Source organism: Hyperolius riggenbachi, chromosome 8, assembly GCF_040937935.1.
Source record: "Hyperolius riggenbachi isolate aHypRig1 chromosome 8, aHypRig1.pri, whole genome shotgun sequence".
NCBI classification, from domain to species: domain Eukaryota; kingdom Metazoa; phylum Chordata; class Amphibia; order Anura; family Hyperoliidae; genus Hyperolius; species Hyperolius riggenbachi.
The window spans coordinates 42,998,498-43,013,931 of record NC_090653.1 but is presented as its reverse complement, the minus strand read 5'-3'; the positions used below and the strand labels follow the sequence as shown (position 1 = coordinate 43,013,931).

Below are 15,434 nucleotides of genomic sequence, written 5' to 3'. Positions count from 1 at the left end.
CCAGTCCTCTTTTGCTCTCATATTTTGGATGTGTCAGTGTGTAATATTTCCCCTCGCTCTCCACCCCCCCCCCCCCCCCCCCTCCTGCCAGTTTGGTTCTCAGGCTCTCCCCATTGTCTGCAGTCAGGAAGTGGACAGGGTGCAGTTTGTCCTACAACGATATAGGATGGAGGGGGGGGGCACTTCCCTGGCTGTGACCTCACTCATTCTCTTACTGTATGATGGGGACGGAGCTGTGTGGGGGTGGAAGACGTACGGAGGTGCCCGCAAGTTGGTGAGGAGAACCTTTCACCCCCGGAGTAATGAGCCAGCTGTGATGGGCACCCAATGGATGCTTCTATTCCTCTGTTACATGCCGCTGTGCCAAGGTAAGCCCTGCGTGTGTGTGATGGGAATTAAACTGCAGAAACTAGCTTCCTTTAAACGCTGCCGAGAAGAGAAGACATTTAAGGGTTCTTGAAGTGAGAGGAATATGGACGGAGCCATCGCTGATTTTATTATAACTTTTACAATAACTGTTACTTTCAGAGTGGCTACCACTTGTCAGTCACAACACCTGATTTACGCACTAAGGGCTGCCTGGAACCCACTAGAGAGATTTTGTGAGCGTTTAGGGAGCGATTCAAACCGCTAGCAATTTCCCTAAACGCTCAGCTAATGTTAATGGATGGGCCAAATTCCACTGGAGCGATTGCAATGACCAAAATCGCAAATGCAGGACATGCAGCATTTTTAGCATTTAGCGATTAGTGTTTCTGCAATGTAAAGTATATAAACGCTGGCATAATCCCACGTCAAAACCTGCACAGAGCGATTTTGCTAGCTTTCTTACAATACTACTCACTGTAAATAAGTTAACATTAATTGAAAGGACCAATCAGAATTAAAAATGCTAATTGTTATACAATCGCTGGCAAAAAGCTGACACTTTTTAAAAACGCTACCAAAATCGCTCATTAAATAGCTGACAAACCGCTCATACAAAAGGCTAGCGATTGTGATTGGCGATAGCATTTTGTAGTGGGTTCCAGTCCTTATGGTGGGCTACTACTGTACACTTCCCTAGCAGTGTTGCCAACTCATCCCTTTAAATACGGACGATTATGAATTATACATGTCTTGTGGCTAGTTAGATGCAGTTTAGGCACTGATTGTGTGTGAGAACCCCCAGAACCTGTATAACTTAGATGTGTCAGAGTTTAAAGGGATGAGTTGGCAACCCTATTCCCTGGTTGTGTACAGTAACATAGGTGTGCTATTAAAACCTCACACACACACATGCAGACACTCCCACTCTATTACTGTCACCTGAAATAATCACTAATGAGCATTCTAGGTGACAGTGTCAGGAATGATTGCTGTACAGACACCAGCCTGGCTTAAAGGAAACCCGAGGTGAGACGGATATGGAGGCTGCCATATTTATTTCCTTGTAAATAATGCCAGTTGCCTGGCAGCCCTGTTGCTCTTCTGGCATAAGTATTTTATTGATTTATTGTATTTATAAAGCACCAACCTATTACGCAGCGCTGGCCAGTGTCTGAGTCAAAACCCTGGAACAAGCATATGGCTAATCCAGTAAAACCTAAGTCAGCTTAGTCGGAGTACCTGATCTGCTGCATGCCAGGCGGACCTCCATCACTCAGCAGTGATGCACGCGCATCCGTGTGTGCATTCCCCGCTAATCTCCGCCCCCAGGACTTGACGCCAATCGGCGTTAGGCGGTTGTAGAGTGGTTAGAATCTTCTTAAAGAGAATCTGTAACACATCCCCCCCCCCCCACTATCCCCATGGGGGGGGGGGAACTTACCTGGATCCTACTGAGGCTTCCTGTCCTTAGCATCAGCAATCCAGCGCTGGCAGCCCCCAAACACTGGAGAGGGAAATATTTACTAACTGTGATCCAGTGCAGACGCAGTAGCAGCTTTCCGATTGGGCTCAGGTGGAAATAGCCGAACCGATTTGGGTCCACTCTATTGTGAATGTGGCTCGCACCTGCACAGTAGAGCTTTGCTGATGTTTCTGGCCAGTAGGGTCTAAATCACACACCTGAAACAAGCATGCAGCTAATCTTGTCGGCTTTGTCATAGACTTCTGATCTGCTCAGAGCAGCTTGTGTAGGTAAGTTCTCATACTACATGGAGGTGATAAAATCGGTCAGTGATTGGCCAATCAAAGTTGAAGGTGTGTGCCAGGCTTTATTAGTGTGCACTAGAGTTTCTGTGTCGAAACTAGACTGATTGGAAGTTGCTGTGTACTCAGGAAACTAGCAGTGTGCTGCTTATAGACAGGGGATTTCCACTTTTGTTTTGAAAGTCCCATAGATGCAGATTAGTGCTGGTCAAATCCTAGATAAGAATGTATAACACTGTCAGTAACCTCAGATTGCAGAGTTGTGTGCTGAATTTGAGGTACTGTTGCCAGGAGACCGTCCAGAAACCCACTGCAGGAGAAGTTAGCTGCACAGGGAAGAAGCCACTGTCACTAGGATTACTCCACTGGCTAGTAGCAAACTGTCACTCTTATCTTCCAGCTTTTGTTAAAGGACCACTATCGTGAAAAAACTAGACAGTTAAACTCTGACAGAACTGACAGGTTTTGGCCCAGTCCATCTCCTCCTGGGGGATTCTAAGGGTTTTCTTTGTTTTCAACGGCATTTCCTGAACAGCAGTTTAACTGCCAAAATAGTAAGGTACCAGCCAGCCTCCCTACTCACTTGCACACTATTTTGTCAGTTAGACTTTTCAACAGCATTTCCTAATCAGTAGTTGCAAACAAAGAAAACCATAAGAATACCCCATAAGGAGATGGACTGGCCCAAAACCTGACTGTTCTGTCAGCTTTTAATTGCCTACTTTTTTAATTTTTTCGCTATAATGGTCCTTTAACGGTAGGAAGGTTGATGTTGTTCCATATTATAGGTAGGTCTTCCGCATCTATTTCTATCCTTAAAGATGAATACTCGCCCCTCAACGGGTCCAGTGCGGTCCCATTGATGACGAGCGTTCAGCGACTCCTCTTCCTGCTCGCGACGTCACGCAACATTGCATGGCACACGCTGGGCTCGAATGGGGAGTCAATAGATTTGTGCGGAGTCGTCGGGATCTTAAAGTTCCAATCAACCGTGATGGCCGTTGCGCGGCTAAACATTGCTCATGTGATCACGTGCCTGTACCCGTGTCGCGAGAACGCAGAAACGTCCGATCTGAATCGGTAATATCGTCTGGAAAATCACTTGGTGGGTATGGGTCTTAAGTCTTTTTTCCATTTTTGAATATAGTCTGGTTTGTGTTTATTGCAGTTAAGGGTACGTTCTTTATACTGTATATTAGTGAGATTATCCACTTTCGTACTGCCGCCACGCTTATCGACGCCCCTGTATACTTCATCTCCGGCACTGGGGCATAGATATCGTCTATTGTGGCGAATCACTACCATCGCCACCGCCCGTTAGTGGGGAGATCAGGGAATAGGAACTGCATTCCCATTCATTGATCTAAGTCCCCATATCAATGATTGCCTGCATCAATGAGACGCCTGCGGTCATTGTAACAAATACAGTAACACCGCCATGCGTTACTTCCTGTTTGTGTACTAACAGCACTAACAGCACGCAAAGGAAGAAAATGCGTAAGGATATTTTGTGGCCAAATAGTAAAATTACACCTACAAACATTTTTTTTTTTTTAAAAATACACATAAGTACCATTAGAATTAACCCCATACCTCCCCCACTCTCTAATAGTCACCCAAATTAAGTACCAGTAGGGAAGGAGAGACGGGCTATGCTGAATGAAACCAGTTTAATGACTGATGTGTGATAAGGTGCATATGACTGTTGTCATTGCAAAAACCTTATAGGTGTTTTTATGCAGTAAGGGTCCTGTTTACATGGACCCACAATGTAAGTGACTTAGTTTTTAATGTTTCAGATTTTAAAATAAAGTATGTACCCCCCTGTTGCTAAGCTAACTAAGCCTGCACTGTGGTTTGTACCCTGTGTGGTGGCCACACCGTACCAATTGAGCACTGGGTGATTGCAGGCAGCAGCAACAACCTTGGGTGTTACAACAGCGCTGAGGATTGCATTTACATACTTGACAGTTCCATTGGCGATTGGGAATAACCTCTGGCAGCTATATCGTTTGTCAAGTGCTTGATAATTCTTATTCTTCTCCCAAATTAAATACCGTATATCCTCGAGTATAAGTTGAGCAGCGCAGAGAAGAGGAAGAGCTGCTCTCTCTCCCTCGCTGTCCCCTCCAATGTCTGTCCGGTGGCTGGCAGCGGCGGGCGGAACTCACCTCCGTCTCGCTCCAGCGCCGGCCGGAAGTTAGGGTGCGCAGCCGCTGCTCTGGGACCAGACCAGAGTAGCGGCAGATCCATCCGGCGCTGCGACGAGACGGAGGTAAGTTCCGCCCGCCGCTGCCAGCCACCGGACAGACATTGGAGGGGACAGCGAGGGAGAGAGAGCAGCTCTTCCTCTTCTCTGCGCTGCTCCCCTCCTGCTGGGGAGGGGGGACACCTGGCTACCTACTCTGGGCACCTATACCTCTGGCTACCTACTCTGGGCATATATACCCCTGGCTACCTACTCTGGGCACATATACCCCTGCCTACATATACTGGGCACATATACCCCTGGCTACCTACTCTGGGCACATATACCCCTGGCTACATATATTGGGCACATATACCCCTAACTACATATACTGGGCATATACCCCTGGCTACCTACTCTGGGCACATATACCCCTGGCTACCTACTCTGGGCACATATACCCCTGCCTACATATATTGGGCACATATACCCCTAACTACATATACTGGGCATATACCCCTGGCTACCTACCCTGGGCACCTATACCCCTGGCTACCTACTCTGGGCACATATACCCCTGGCTACCTACTCTGGGCACATATACCCCTGGCTACCTACTCTGGGCACATATACCCCTGCCTACATATACTGGGCATATATACCCCTGGCTACATATACTGGGCATATATACCCCCTGGCTACGTGGACTGGGCATATATACCCCCTGGCTACTTATACTGGGCATATATACCCCTGGCTACATATACTGGGCATATATACCCCCTGGCTACGTGGACTGGGCATATATACCCCCTGGCTACATATACTGGGCATATATACCCCTGGCTACATATACTGGGCATATATACCCCTGGCTACATATACTGGGCATATATACCCCCTGACTACATATACTGGGCATATATACCCCTGGCTACATATACTGGGCATATATACCCCCTGGCTACATATACTTGGCATATATACCCTGGCTACATATACTGGGCATATATACCCCTGCCTATATATACTGGGCATATATACCCCCTGCCTACATATATTGGGCATATATACCCCTGGCTACATATACTGGGCATATATACCCCCTGGCTACGTGGACTGGGCATATATACCCCCTGGCTACATATACTGGGCATATATACCCCTGGCTACATATACTGGGCATATATACCACTAGCTACATATACTGGGCACATATACCTCTGGCTACATATACTGGGCACATATACCTCTGGCTACATATACTGGGCACACATACCCCTGCCTACATATACTGGGCACATATACCCCTGGCTACCTGTTCTGTGGACATCTCTACCCCTGGCTACCTGTTCTGGGGACATCTATACCGCTGGCCACCTATTCTGGGGACATCTATACTGCTGGCCACCTATTCTGGGGACAACTATAGACCTGGGGCTACCTATTTTTGGGGAACCACGTCAGATTGTGCTGCCAAGTGAGAGGTGTCTACCATATTAAGGGGGCATTCTACCTATTTATGTGAAATGCTGTCTATTTATGTGACTCATGACTGCTGAATTTGTCTTTTTGGGGGCCTCATGGTTACTGAATTTGTCTTGTTGGGGGCCTCATGATTTGTTGGGGGCCTCAAGATCGCTGAATTTGTCTTGTTGGGGGCCTCATGATTGCTGAATTTGTCTTGTTGGGGGCCTCATGATTGCTAAATTTGTCTTGTTGGGGGCCTCATGTTTGCTGAGTTGGTTATGTTGGGGGCCTCATGATTGCTGAATTTGTCTTGATGGGGGGGGGCTCATGATTGCTGAATTTGTCTTGGAACATGCTGGAAGGTACATACTGAGGGAGGGTGGGTGAGCGTGAGCCTGCTAACCTCCATATACATTTGGCTCCACCCATAACCACGCCCACATTTATTATGTGACCATGCCCCTTTTTGGCGCGGCGCGCTGTGCGCGCCACAACCTTGACTTTGGGGGGGGGGCGCATTAATAGTCTTTGTCCCCGGGCGCTGAAAATCCTAGCTACGCCTCTGGTGGATTTTAATTATGGAGGCATGTATTATTATAAAACTATAATGGCTGAAAACTGAGAAATAATGATTTTTTCAGTTTTTTTCTTATTCTTCCTGTTAAAATGCATTTACAGTAAAGTGGCTCTTAGCAAAATGTACCCCCCAAAGAAAGCCTAATTGGTGGCGGAAAAAACAAGATATAGATCAGTTCATTGTGATAAGTAGTGATAAAGTTATAGGCTAATGAATGGGAGGTGAACATTCCTCAAGTGAAAACGACGGAACGCGAATGGGTTAAGAAACCTTCTCATAGTCAAATAAGTTCCCCAGGCACCCAGCTGTGTTAAGGGCCCCATGAAGCAGGTCTCCACACTTCTGAGATGACAGAACCTCATAATAAAGCGAGTCCTGGTGCAGCCAAAGCTGTACCATCCCCGGCACGATTGTCACGTAGGCCCTGAGCTGAGGAGTTCAAAGGAACACAAATCTCTCCAGCTGGGAACTATAAACTCCTGGTGAACTGTTATTTATAAGATAATCCATAAACTGCTATCTTTGTCATATTTCCTGTGTTGCAAAGCTGCCAGGCCCTTCAAACTCGCAGAGTGTGTCGGACCTTACCTGGTACTGGTACTGAGAAGATTCCAGACCACAATGTCATGTCCCAGTCCTCCCATGGACCCCACTCTTGTTTGTACTTTGACGCTGAGTCCCCTGACTCTGAAATCAAGGACTTAGCCATTTTCTTCCACAAAAGGACATTTCCACCTGAACTCTAAGTATACCGTCTCGCTTGTTTCTTTTCCCTTTTTTTATCTTTACATTGAGCTACTCTTGTCTCTATAATTGTTACTTTTAAAGATTTTCTGTATATATTCATTATTGTATATTGCATTTATAATGAAAGACCTTAAGTCATTTGTTGTCTAGCTACACCCTGTTTCAGCCAACCAGAACGCATCAGCGCTTTCTGAAGATTCGCTACCGAGAAGCATCGTTATTAGCCAGAATAGTCTGTGTTCATCATTTTTATTTACAGTTCTTAGAATCAGTCAGAGTGGGCTTTTCTTTCCCATTTAAAAAGAGATGGTGGCAGCCTAATATTTTGTGTTTAATCGGACGCCTCCTTCTAGTCTGTCTGCAGCCGAATTCCAGCGGTTTCCGCACACTGATTGCGTCCACGAGATTGGATGGTCCGCGTGCTGAAACCGATTGGAAGGCATTGTGCAGTCCGGCCACCAGGGGGCGTGTGACAATGTTCATGACATCATCAGCCACACAGACCCCATCACCCCCCCCCCCCACCCCCCCCCCCCCCCCCCCCCCCCACCACCACCACCACCACCTTCCTTTTCAACAATCTGTTTGAGAAAAGGTAAAGATTTCAGGTGGGAGAGGGAGTATCAGCTTCTGATTAAGATGATCAATCCTGGGTTACAGTTCCTCTTTAAAGTGGAAGTACATTACTTTTACTGTTTACTCCCATTGGTCCACCATTGGTATTTATAATTATGGGTGTATTTAACCACTTCAGGATTCGGCGTACGCTTAACTACGCCCCTGAATCCTGAAGTGGATTGCATGGAAACGGCCGCTCGTATGAGCGGCCGTTCCATGTCAGTTCACGGAGGGTGTCTCCGTGAACACCCTGCGAGCCTCCGATCGTGGCTCGCAGGGTAAATGTAAACACACGGGGAAGATCTTCCCCGGTGTTTACATGTATACGGCGCTGCTGCGCAGCAGCGCCGTGGCGGAGATCGGCGATCCCCGGCCTCTGATTGGCCGGGGACCGCCGGCACCTGATAGGCTGAAGCCTATCCTATCCGGCGCAGGGCGGAATTCCGTCCTGCGCCGCTCACAGGGGGAGGTAGAAGGAGGGAAGGGGAAGGCGGCCAGGAAGCGCTGCGGAGGGGGGCTTTGAAGAGAGCCCCCCCCGCAAGCGCAAGCAGCCGGCGGCGATCTGACCCCCCCAGCAGGACATCCCCCTAGTGGGGAAAAAAGGGGGGAAGTCTGATCGGCCTGGCTGCTAGCTGATCGGTGCTGCGGGCTGGAGAGCCCACGCAGCACCGATCAGCAAAACCACCCGGTATCCGGAAGTGGTTAAAAAATGTAATAATAAGGCATCTTTTATTTATGTATTTAGCCCCTCCCCACACTTTAAAGAGAACTGGAATTATCAGCAAGTAACAGACTGTTTGAATTGTGCTGGACCAACAATAGGACTGTGAGAGAACGCGGAAAGGCCACCGCGTGTGCTGCTGAGGAGGCGGCGAATTCCACGTCCAATGCAGCGGTTTGCATGCGGAAGCGTGCGTCTGGTAACAGGGCAGAACGTGGAAAAGCCGCCGCATGTAACAACAGTGAGGCGGCTGGTTCCGCGTCCAGCGCGGCGGTTTGCACGCAGCAGCGTGTGTCTGGTGTGGCTGGGTCTGTTAGTGCACACAGGCTTAGGAATACGCGCGCGCGCGCTGAGAGGCAGAACTCTTATACTGGGCAGAGAGAGTCAGCTGATCACGCCGATCAGCTGACTCCAGAGCAGGTTACTATTGGTTGATCAATTAGGGGTGGTGCCGGAGAGCACTACTCCATATATAGTTACTGCTGGCCAGTCTCACGTTGTCTGCCGTTGCGATCTCTACATGGAAGCACTAAGACCTTAGTCAGGTTCAACAGTGTGTTTGAACCAGGTGGAGCTGGGAATTCACACTGAGCCAGATTACTTGTACTGTTATTCTGTTTATGCTTAGACTAGTTCCAGGGTGTAGAGACCACGGACCTCACACCCAGACTAGGGAACTTGTGTTATCTATCTGTTATACTTCAGACTAGTTCCAGGGTGTAGAGACCACGGACCTCACACCCAGACTAGGGAACTTGTGTTATCCATCTGTTATACTTCAGACTAGTTCCAGGGTGTAGAGACCACGGACCTCACACCCAGACTAGGGAACTTGCGTTATCTATCTGTTATTCATCAGACTAGTTCCAGGGTGTAGAGACCAAGGACCTCACACCCAGACTAGGCATTGTTGATATCTGTTATGACTTACTGCTTGCCTGACTATCCCTTTGATCTCTGATTCGGTACCTCGCATATCTGATATTCCGTTGCCAGACCCTGCTTGCCTTGGATACCGAATCAGCCTTCTGTCTTTGTACTTTATCTGTCCGTGTATTGCCGACCAGGCGTGCCCGACCTTGAGAGCTATCTCTCCTCTTAAGAGAGAGTCTCCAGATCAGATAGTGACATCCACCTTCAGGTGTCAATCACTCTCTGGTCCTTCCCATCTCCAGCCTGACTCCACCCCTTGGAGAGTCTCAGGCTGCTGGAAGGTTCCTGTGCCCTCAAGAGCAGTATTCCTTAACTGCATAGCCGGCCTTTGACTTGTGCGACCAGATCGGTCACACAGGGCGCCAGCTTCCAAGGGGGCGCCTAATAGCTGGTTACCTATACTGAGGGCACCTACACCTGATTTCCTATACTGGAGGCACCTACGCCTGGCTACCTATGGGGGTGATGGAGACCTTCAACTGACTATACTGGGGGCACCTATGCTTGGCAACCTATATTGAGGGCACCTACACATGAGATCAAGAGGTGTTTTTTTTTTGGGGGGGGGGGGGGGGGTGCACTGCGGCTATAATGCATGGTGCAAATTGTTGGTGCTGTGCTATCATTGTAAATGGGGGCGGGGAGCGGATAACTGTCCCACTAATTGTTTTTATTAATATTCCTGAAAGGTTCTAGTCGTCATTGCTAAGTATATTCAGGATAATTCACTCTTTGCATCCATTCGTGGTTATTAATAGTATTTTTCCTATTATACATATGTGACGTGTCACAGAGATCTGAGCATTTGGCATGATGTGTCACAACGTCAAAAAATAGGTTGCTAACCACTGTCCTAGGAGAAATCTCAGGAGAAAAGGTTAAGTGTGTGTGTGTGTGTGTGTGTGTGTGTGTGTGTGTGTGGCGTGTGTGTGGCGTGTGCGTGTGTGTGTGCGCGCGCGCGCATGCGTGAATAGGATGAAGGGGGGGCACAAAAATCAGGTTTCGCTCAGGGCGCTGTGAAACCTAAGGCCGGCCCTGCTTTACTGCCTATGATCACCTGCAGCAGCAGGTGCATTACTCAAAGTACTACTGTTACACCAAACACTCACATAGCTATAGGTGTCCAGAGGCTAGCAATATATCTGTATTATCGGTGATTCTGCAGATCATCAATAATCAGGTATATGTCTGCATTCTTGGTGATACTGAAGATCACCAATAATCAGATTCTCTCTGCGTGCTGACACCAATCGTTACAAGGACACTTAAATATTTTTTAAGTAGCAAGCCACACCCAGGCTAACCTAGAAATAAAAAACACATATATAAGTAGATAAATACTACTTCTACTTACATAACAGATGTATTGTGCTAGCCACGTAATGATTACTGTGAATTTTATAAAGGAAAAGCAGAAAATCCTATTCTAGGCAGTGGCCATCTTGCCAAGCTAATGCTGACATCATATCCTCCCTGACTCTTGTTTTCCCCCCTCCCTTCTCTTGCTCATTGTGTATTCATTAGCTGCCCTCCTCCCAGAGTCTTCAGACATTTCCACTGAGGTGTATACTAGGAACTACACTGTCTTATCCTCCAATCACTGAGTCGCCTCAGCCTTGCTTGTAAACACAAGTGAGCAGAGGTGTTTCAGATAAGAAAGCTAGGCAAGGAAATAAATGGAAGAGGAGGAATATATTATAGATAAAAAGAACTCCCAGCATTCAACTTTTTGGCACTGTTTGGCACTAGGGCCAGTGCTCCTAAAGTACGGTATGTGACAACTACAAACCATAACCGCAGAAAAAGTTTTGCAAGTTTTGAATGCAGGATTAGCATCTTTATCACTTAATACACTCAGACCAGTTGCTGTTGAAATTTGGTTTTTATGATGACAATCCCGCTTTAATTTATCCTGTATTTTTCTTTTTATCTTTAAATATCTATGCGCTGCTCTTTTTTTTGACCTTTTGCTAAATCACTTAACCATCATTTAGCCAATTCTCTTATGCTCTGAAGTGGGAAAATGCTGAACCCTGCCTCTGAAACGCTGCTGTTCTGTGAAATACTGAGTTTGCAGATTCTGTGTCATCCTGTACTGCAGTGGGTGTCACAGACATTGCATAAAAAGCATCATAACCACAGCCATGTTTCTGATCCGGTGTGTCGTGTGTGGGTTCTGTTTCTGTGAAAAGAGGTCAACAGGGATCATAGGTGATGCATCTCACTACAACTTACTATGACTAAGTAAGTTTCTGTCGTACAATGTCACATCTTTATGACCACCAATCATATTTAATGTTTGAGTCCAATAGAGGCAATAAACTCTGTTTACTCCAAGGCATACTTATGTTGCTGTTTTTATGATAAACATCTGTAGTACTTTTTTCTCCCTAAAGTTGTATAAACACTCTAAGAAGTTCTTAAATCTGCCAAAAATGTCATGGCATCTGTTTTCTGGGACAAAGACTGTACTATTCTATTGGTGGTCTTCCTACCTCAGGGCTCTATAATCACCAAACAGTATTATGCTAGCCTCCTGGACTAGCAGGAGGCAATTAAAGGACAACTGAAGCGAGAAGGATATGGAGGCTGCCATATTTATTTCCTTTTAAGCAATACCGGTTGCCTGTCAGTCCTGATGCTCCTCTGCCTCTAATACTTTTAACCATAGACCCTGAACAAGCATGCAGCAGATCAGTTGGTTTTTGACATTATTATCAGATCTGACAAGATTAGCTGCAAGCTTGTTTCTGGTGTGATTCAGACACTACTGCGGCCTAATAGATCAGCAGGCATGCCAGACAACTGGTATTGTTTAAAAGGAAATAAATATGGCAGCCTCCATATACCTCTCGCTTCAGTTGTCCTTTAAGACGAAACACTGTCAAAAGTTAACCAGATTGATGCTTTTTTGCAGGACAACGCACCTGCACACAACGTTGTGGCTGCCAAACTGAACACCTTGGGTTACTGTAACGATTGTGGAATTATTTCCATGGTCAGCGCACAGGATGTGCGCGGACACTGTGGAAATCCTCCACAAGCATATATTCTGAGAGAACCCAGCAAGTGTGCTATGCACCTGTAGAGGGAGATTCCCACCGGCAGATGGAGCTGTGGAGTAAAGATGGACTCAGCCTCTGTACTGCCACAGATGCCAGCTGGGAATTGCACGACTTGAAGCAATGTAGGGCTGGATAGCCCTAAAAGAGAAAGAGCACAGAGACAGAATAAATGTGTGTCCACCAATCTAGTCGCCACCCAGCGACGGTGAACACACAACAACAGAACCAAAGTGGGAACGCAATCGCAAGAGAGGCGATTGCCAGGAGTGACACAAGACTGAGCAGGACAGAGCACGAGAGTAGCAAAGGCACAGCAAGCAAGAACAATACGGAAAATAACAAACGCTAACTAAACGCGAGCACCGCACTCATTCGCAACAGTGAACACGTTTAAGCATGATCACCGCGCGTTAGGCGCCCAGTGATAAGCGTGCCACCCTAACTAACCAATGATACACAAACACGAAATAGAGAACGCGAACGCTTGCTAAACGGTTACCTCACCGAGCCTACAGCAAGCGTTCGTACAAGACAAGACAGAGAAATGGAGCAGCCAGTAGCAACCGCAGCTCTGGCCTACACTCCCAGACAGACAGAACGATTCCCTGTCGACTGCCGCTGGCGACAAGGAAATTGAGACAGAGAGGGAGAACAAGGCAATACAAATAATACAACCTGACTGCACTAGAAGGAACGCTTAGTGCAGTCCCCAGGAATTACTCTAAGATAATCTTAGCAAACGACAGCAAGGCTGACACTCTAGGAGTGTTTGCAGAAACAAACCTTCATGACCAGCCCAGGATTCTGGGAGCACATGGTATTTATACTGCAAGCCTTCAAAGGAGGCAGCTAGGCAATTTGCATGACAAATGTATGCAAATTCCTCAGCAGCAGAGCAGGTCTGAAACTTAAAAAGTGTGAAGACAGGTCTCTTTTCCAGAGACCTGCAGCTCTCAGACTTAAGGAATGAACAAACAGCTGTCTGCCCGTGCAGACAGCTGAGCAGATCGTTACAGTTACCAGTTGGTCCACCGTTCAAACTAAGATCTGGGCCCGAACTTGAAGAAACAGCTGAAGGGGCAATGGAGAGGGAAGAGGGCTGGATAGGAAAACACTGCGCTGCAGGAACTTCTTTTGCCACTGACCGGGGGCCAATGCTAGGATCCTCCTGATAACCCTGGGGCAGCAATGCCATGGCAAAAAAATGGGCATGGCCATGCAACAGGAAAGTGGGTGTGGTCATAGGTAGGGATAAATTTACATAAACCTAGCAGCAGCTATACTGTGCTGGGTTGGCTGTAATGCAGTGCTTGCTGGTGGTGATGCTATGATGCTGGGCTGCCTGGGCTGGCTGGCAGTGATGCTGTGCTGGCCTGGATGGCGGTGATGCTGTGCTGGCCTGGCTGTTGGTGATGCTGTGCTGGCCTGGCTGTTGGTGATGCTGTGCTGGCCTGGCTGGCGCCTGGCGGTGATGTTGTGCTGTCCTGGCTGTTGGTGATGCTGTGCTGATGCTGAGGCCTTGCTGGTAGTGATGCTGTGGCCTGGCTGGTGGGGATGCTGTGCTAGGCTGGCTGGTGGTTATACTGCAGTGATGCTCAGCTGGCTGGCAGGGAAGTTGTCTGGCTGGTGGTGATGCTATGCTGGTCTTGCTGACGGTGATGTTGCGTTGGCCTGGCTGTTGGTGATGCTGTGTTGATGCTGAGGCCTGGCTGGTGGTGATGCTGTGCTGATGCTGAGGCCTGGCTGGCGGTGATGCTGTGTTGGCCTGGCTGTTGGTGATGCTGTGCTGGCCTGGCTGGTGGTGATGCTGTGCTGGCCTGGCTGGCGGTGATGTTGTGCTGGCCTGGCTGTTTGTGATGCTTTGCTGGCCTGGGTGGCGGTGATGTTGTGCTGGCCTGGCTGTTAGTGATGTTGTGCTGGCCTGGCTGGCGGTGATGTTGTGCTGGCCTGGCTGTTAGTGATGTTGTGCTGGCCTGGCTGGCGGTGATGTTGTGCTGGCCTGGCTGTTGGTTATACTGCAGTGATTCTCAGCTGGCTGGCGGGGAAGTTGTCTGGCTGGTGCTGATGCTGTGCTGGCCTGGCTGTTAGTAATGCTGTGCTGGCCTGGCTGGCGGTGATGTTGTGCTGGCCTGGCTGTTGGTGATGCTGTGCTGATTCTGAGGCCTGGCTGGTGGGGATGCTGCGCTAGGCTGGCTGGTGGTTATACTGCAGTGATTCTCAGCTGGCTGGCGGGGAAGTTGTCTGGCTGGTGGTGATGCTGTGCTGGCCTGACTGGCAGTGATGCCGGGCTCTGCTGGGCTGCCTGGGGCTGATGCTGAGCTCTGCTGGGCTGGCTGGGGCGGATGCTGGGCTCTGCTCGGCTGGCTGGGGCTGATGCTGGGCTGGCAGAGATTCTGCACTCTGCTGGGTTGGTTGATCTGGCTGGCAGAGATGCTGGCCTGGGTGGCCATGATTGTGGGCTGTGCTTGCAGTAATGCTGGGCTGTGCTGGCTGGCAGAGATGCGTGGCCGGCTGACCTAGCTGGCAGTGATGCTAGGCTGTGTTGGCTGGCGGTGATGCTGTGTTCTGCTGGTAGTAATGCTGGGCTGTGCTGGCTGGCAGAGATGCTGGGCCGGCTGACCTGGCTGGTGAAGATGCTGAATGTTCAGGGAGGCATCATTGGCTGCCCGTTCCCATGTGATTCCCGGCCAGGCTGGAAAGCATCTGTAGCTCTGCTCCCTGCACACCTGGTAAGAGAGGATTCATGTGGGCTGCAAACCGCCCACTGTGATTGCTTAGAAGCGTGTCGCCATAGCAATGGGGAAAAGTTGTGTTCCTGAACATGATTTGGATCACTGCTGGTATTATGCCATTAGTGCAGGGACAATGGAAGCATTCGGCACAGCGATGGTCCTGGTGGACACCAGAAGAGACAGCTGTTGACATCAGGAGACAACTGTACGCAGTTTAGTTTACTAACTGAAACAATCCGTTATCTTAATG

The 15,434-nt window shown here is 48.5% G+C and overlaps 1 protein-coding gene across 1 annotated transcript in view; it reads left to right on the top strand.

Annotated features, from left to right (window-relative positions):
- Positions 1–235: 235 nt before the first annotated feature.
- The window catches only part of NOTCH4 (notch receptor 4), a 174,381-nt gene continuing 159,182 nt past the window's right edge, over positions 236–15,434 (top strand). The window contains exon 1 of the mRNA XM_068250322.1: positions 236–368. Within this exon, the coding sequence (XP_068106423.1) occupies positions 317–368 (52 nt within the window). The 5' untranslated portion in view covers positions 236–316. The remainder of the gene's footprint in view (positions 369–15,434) is intronic.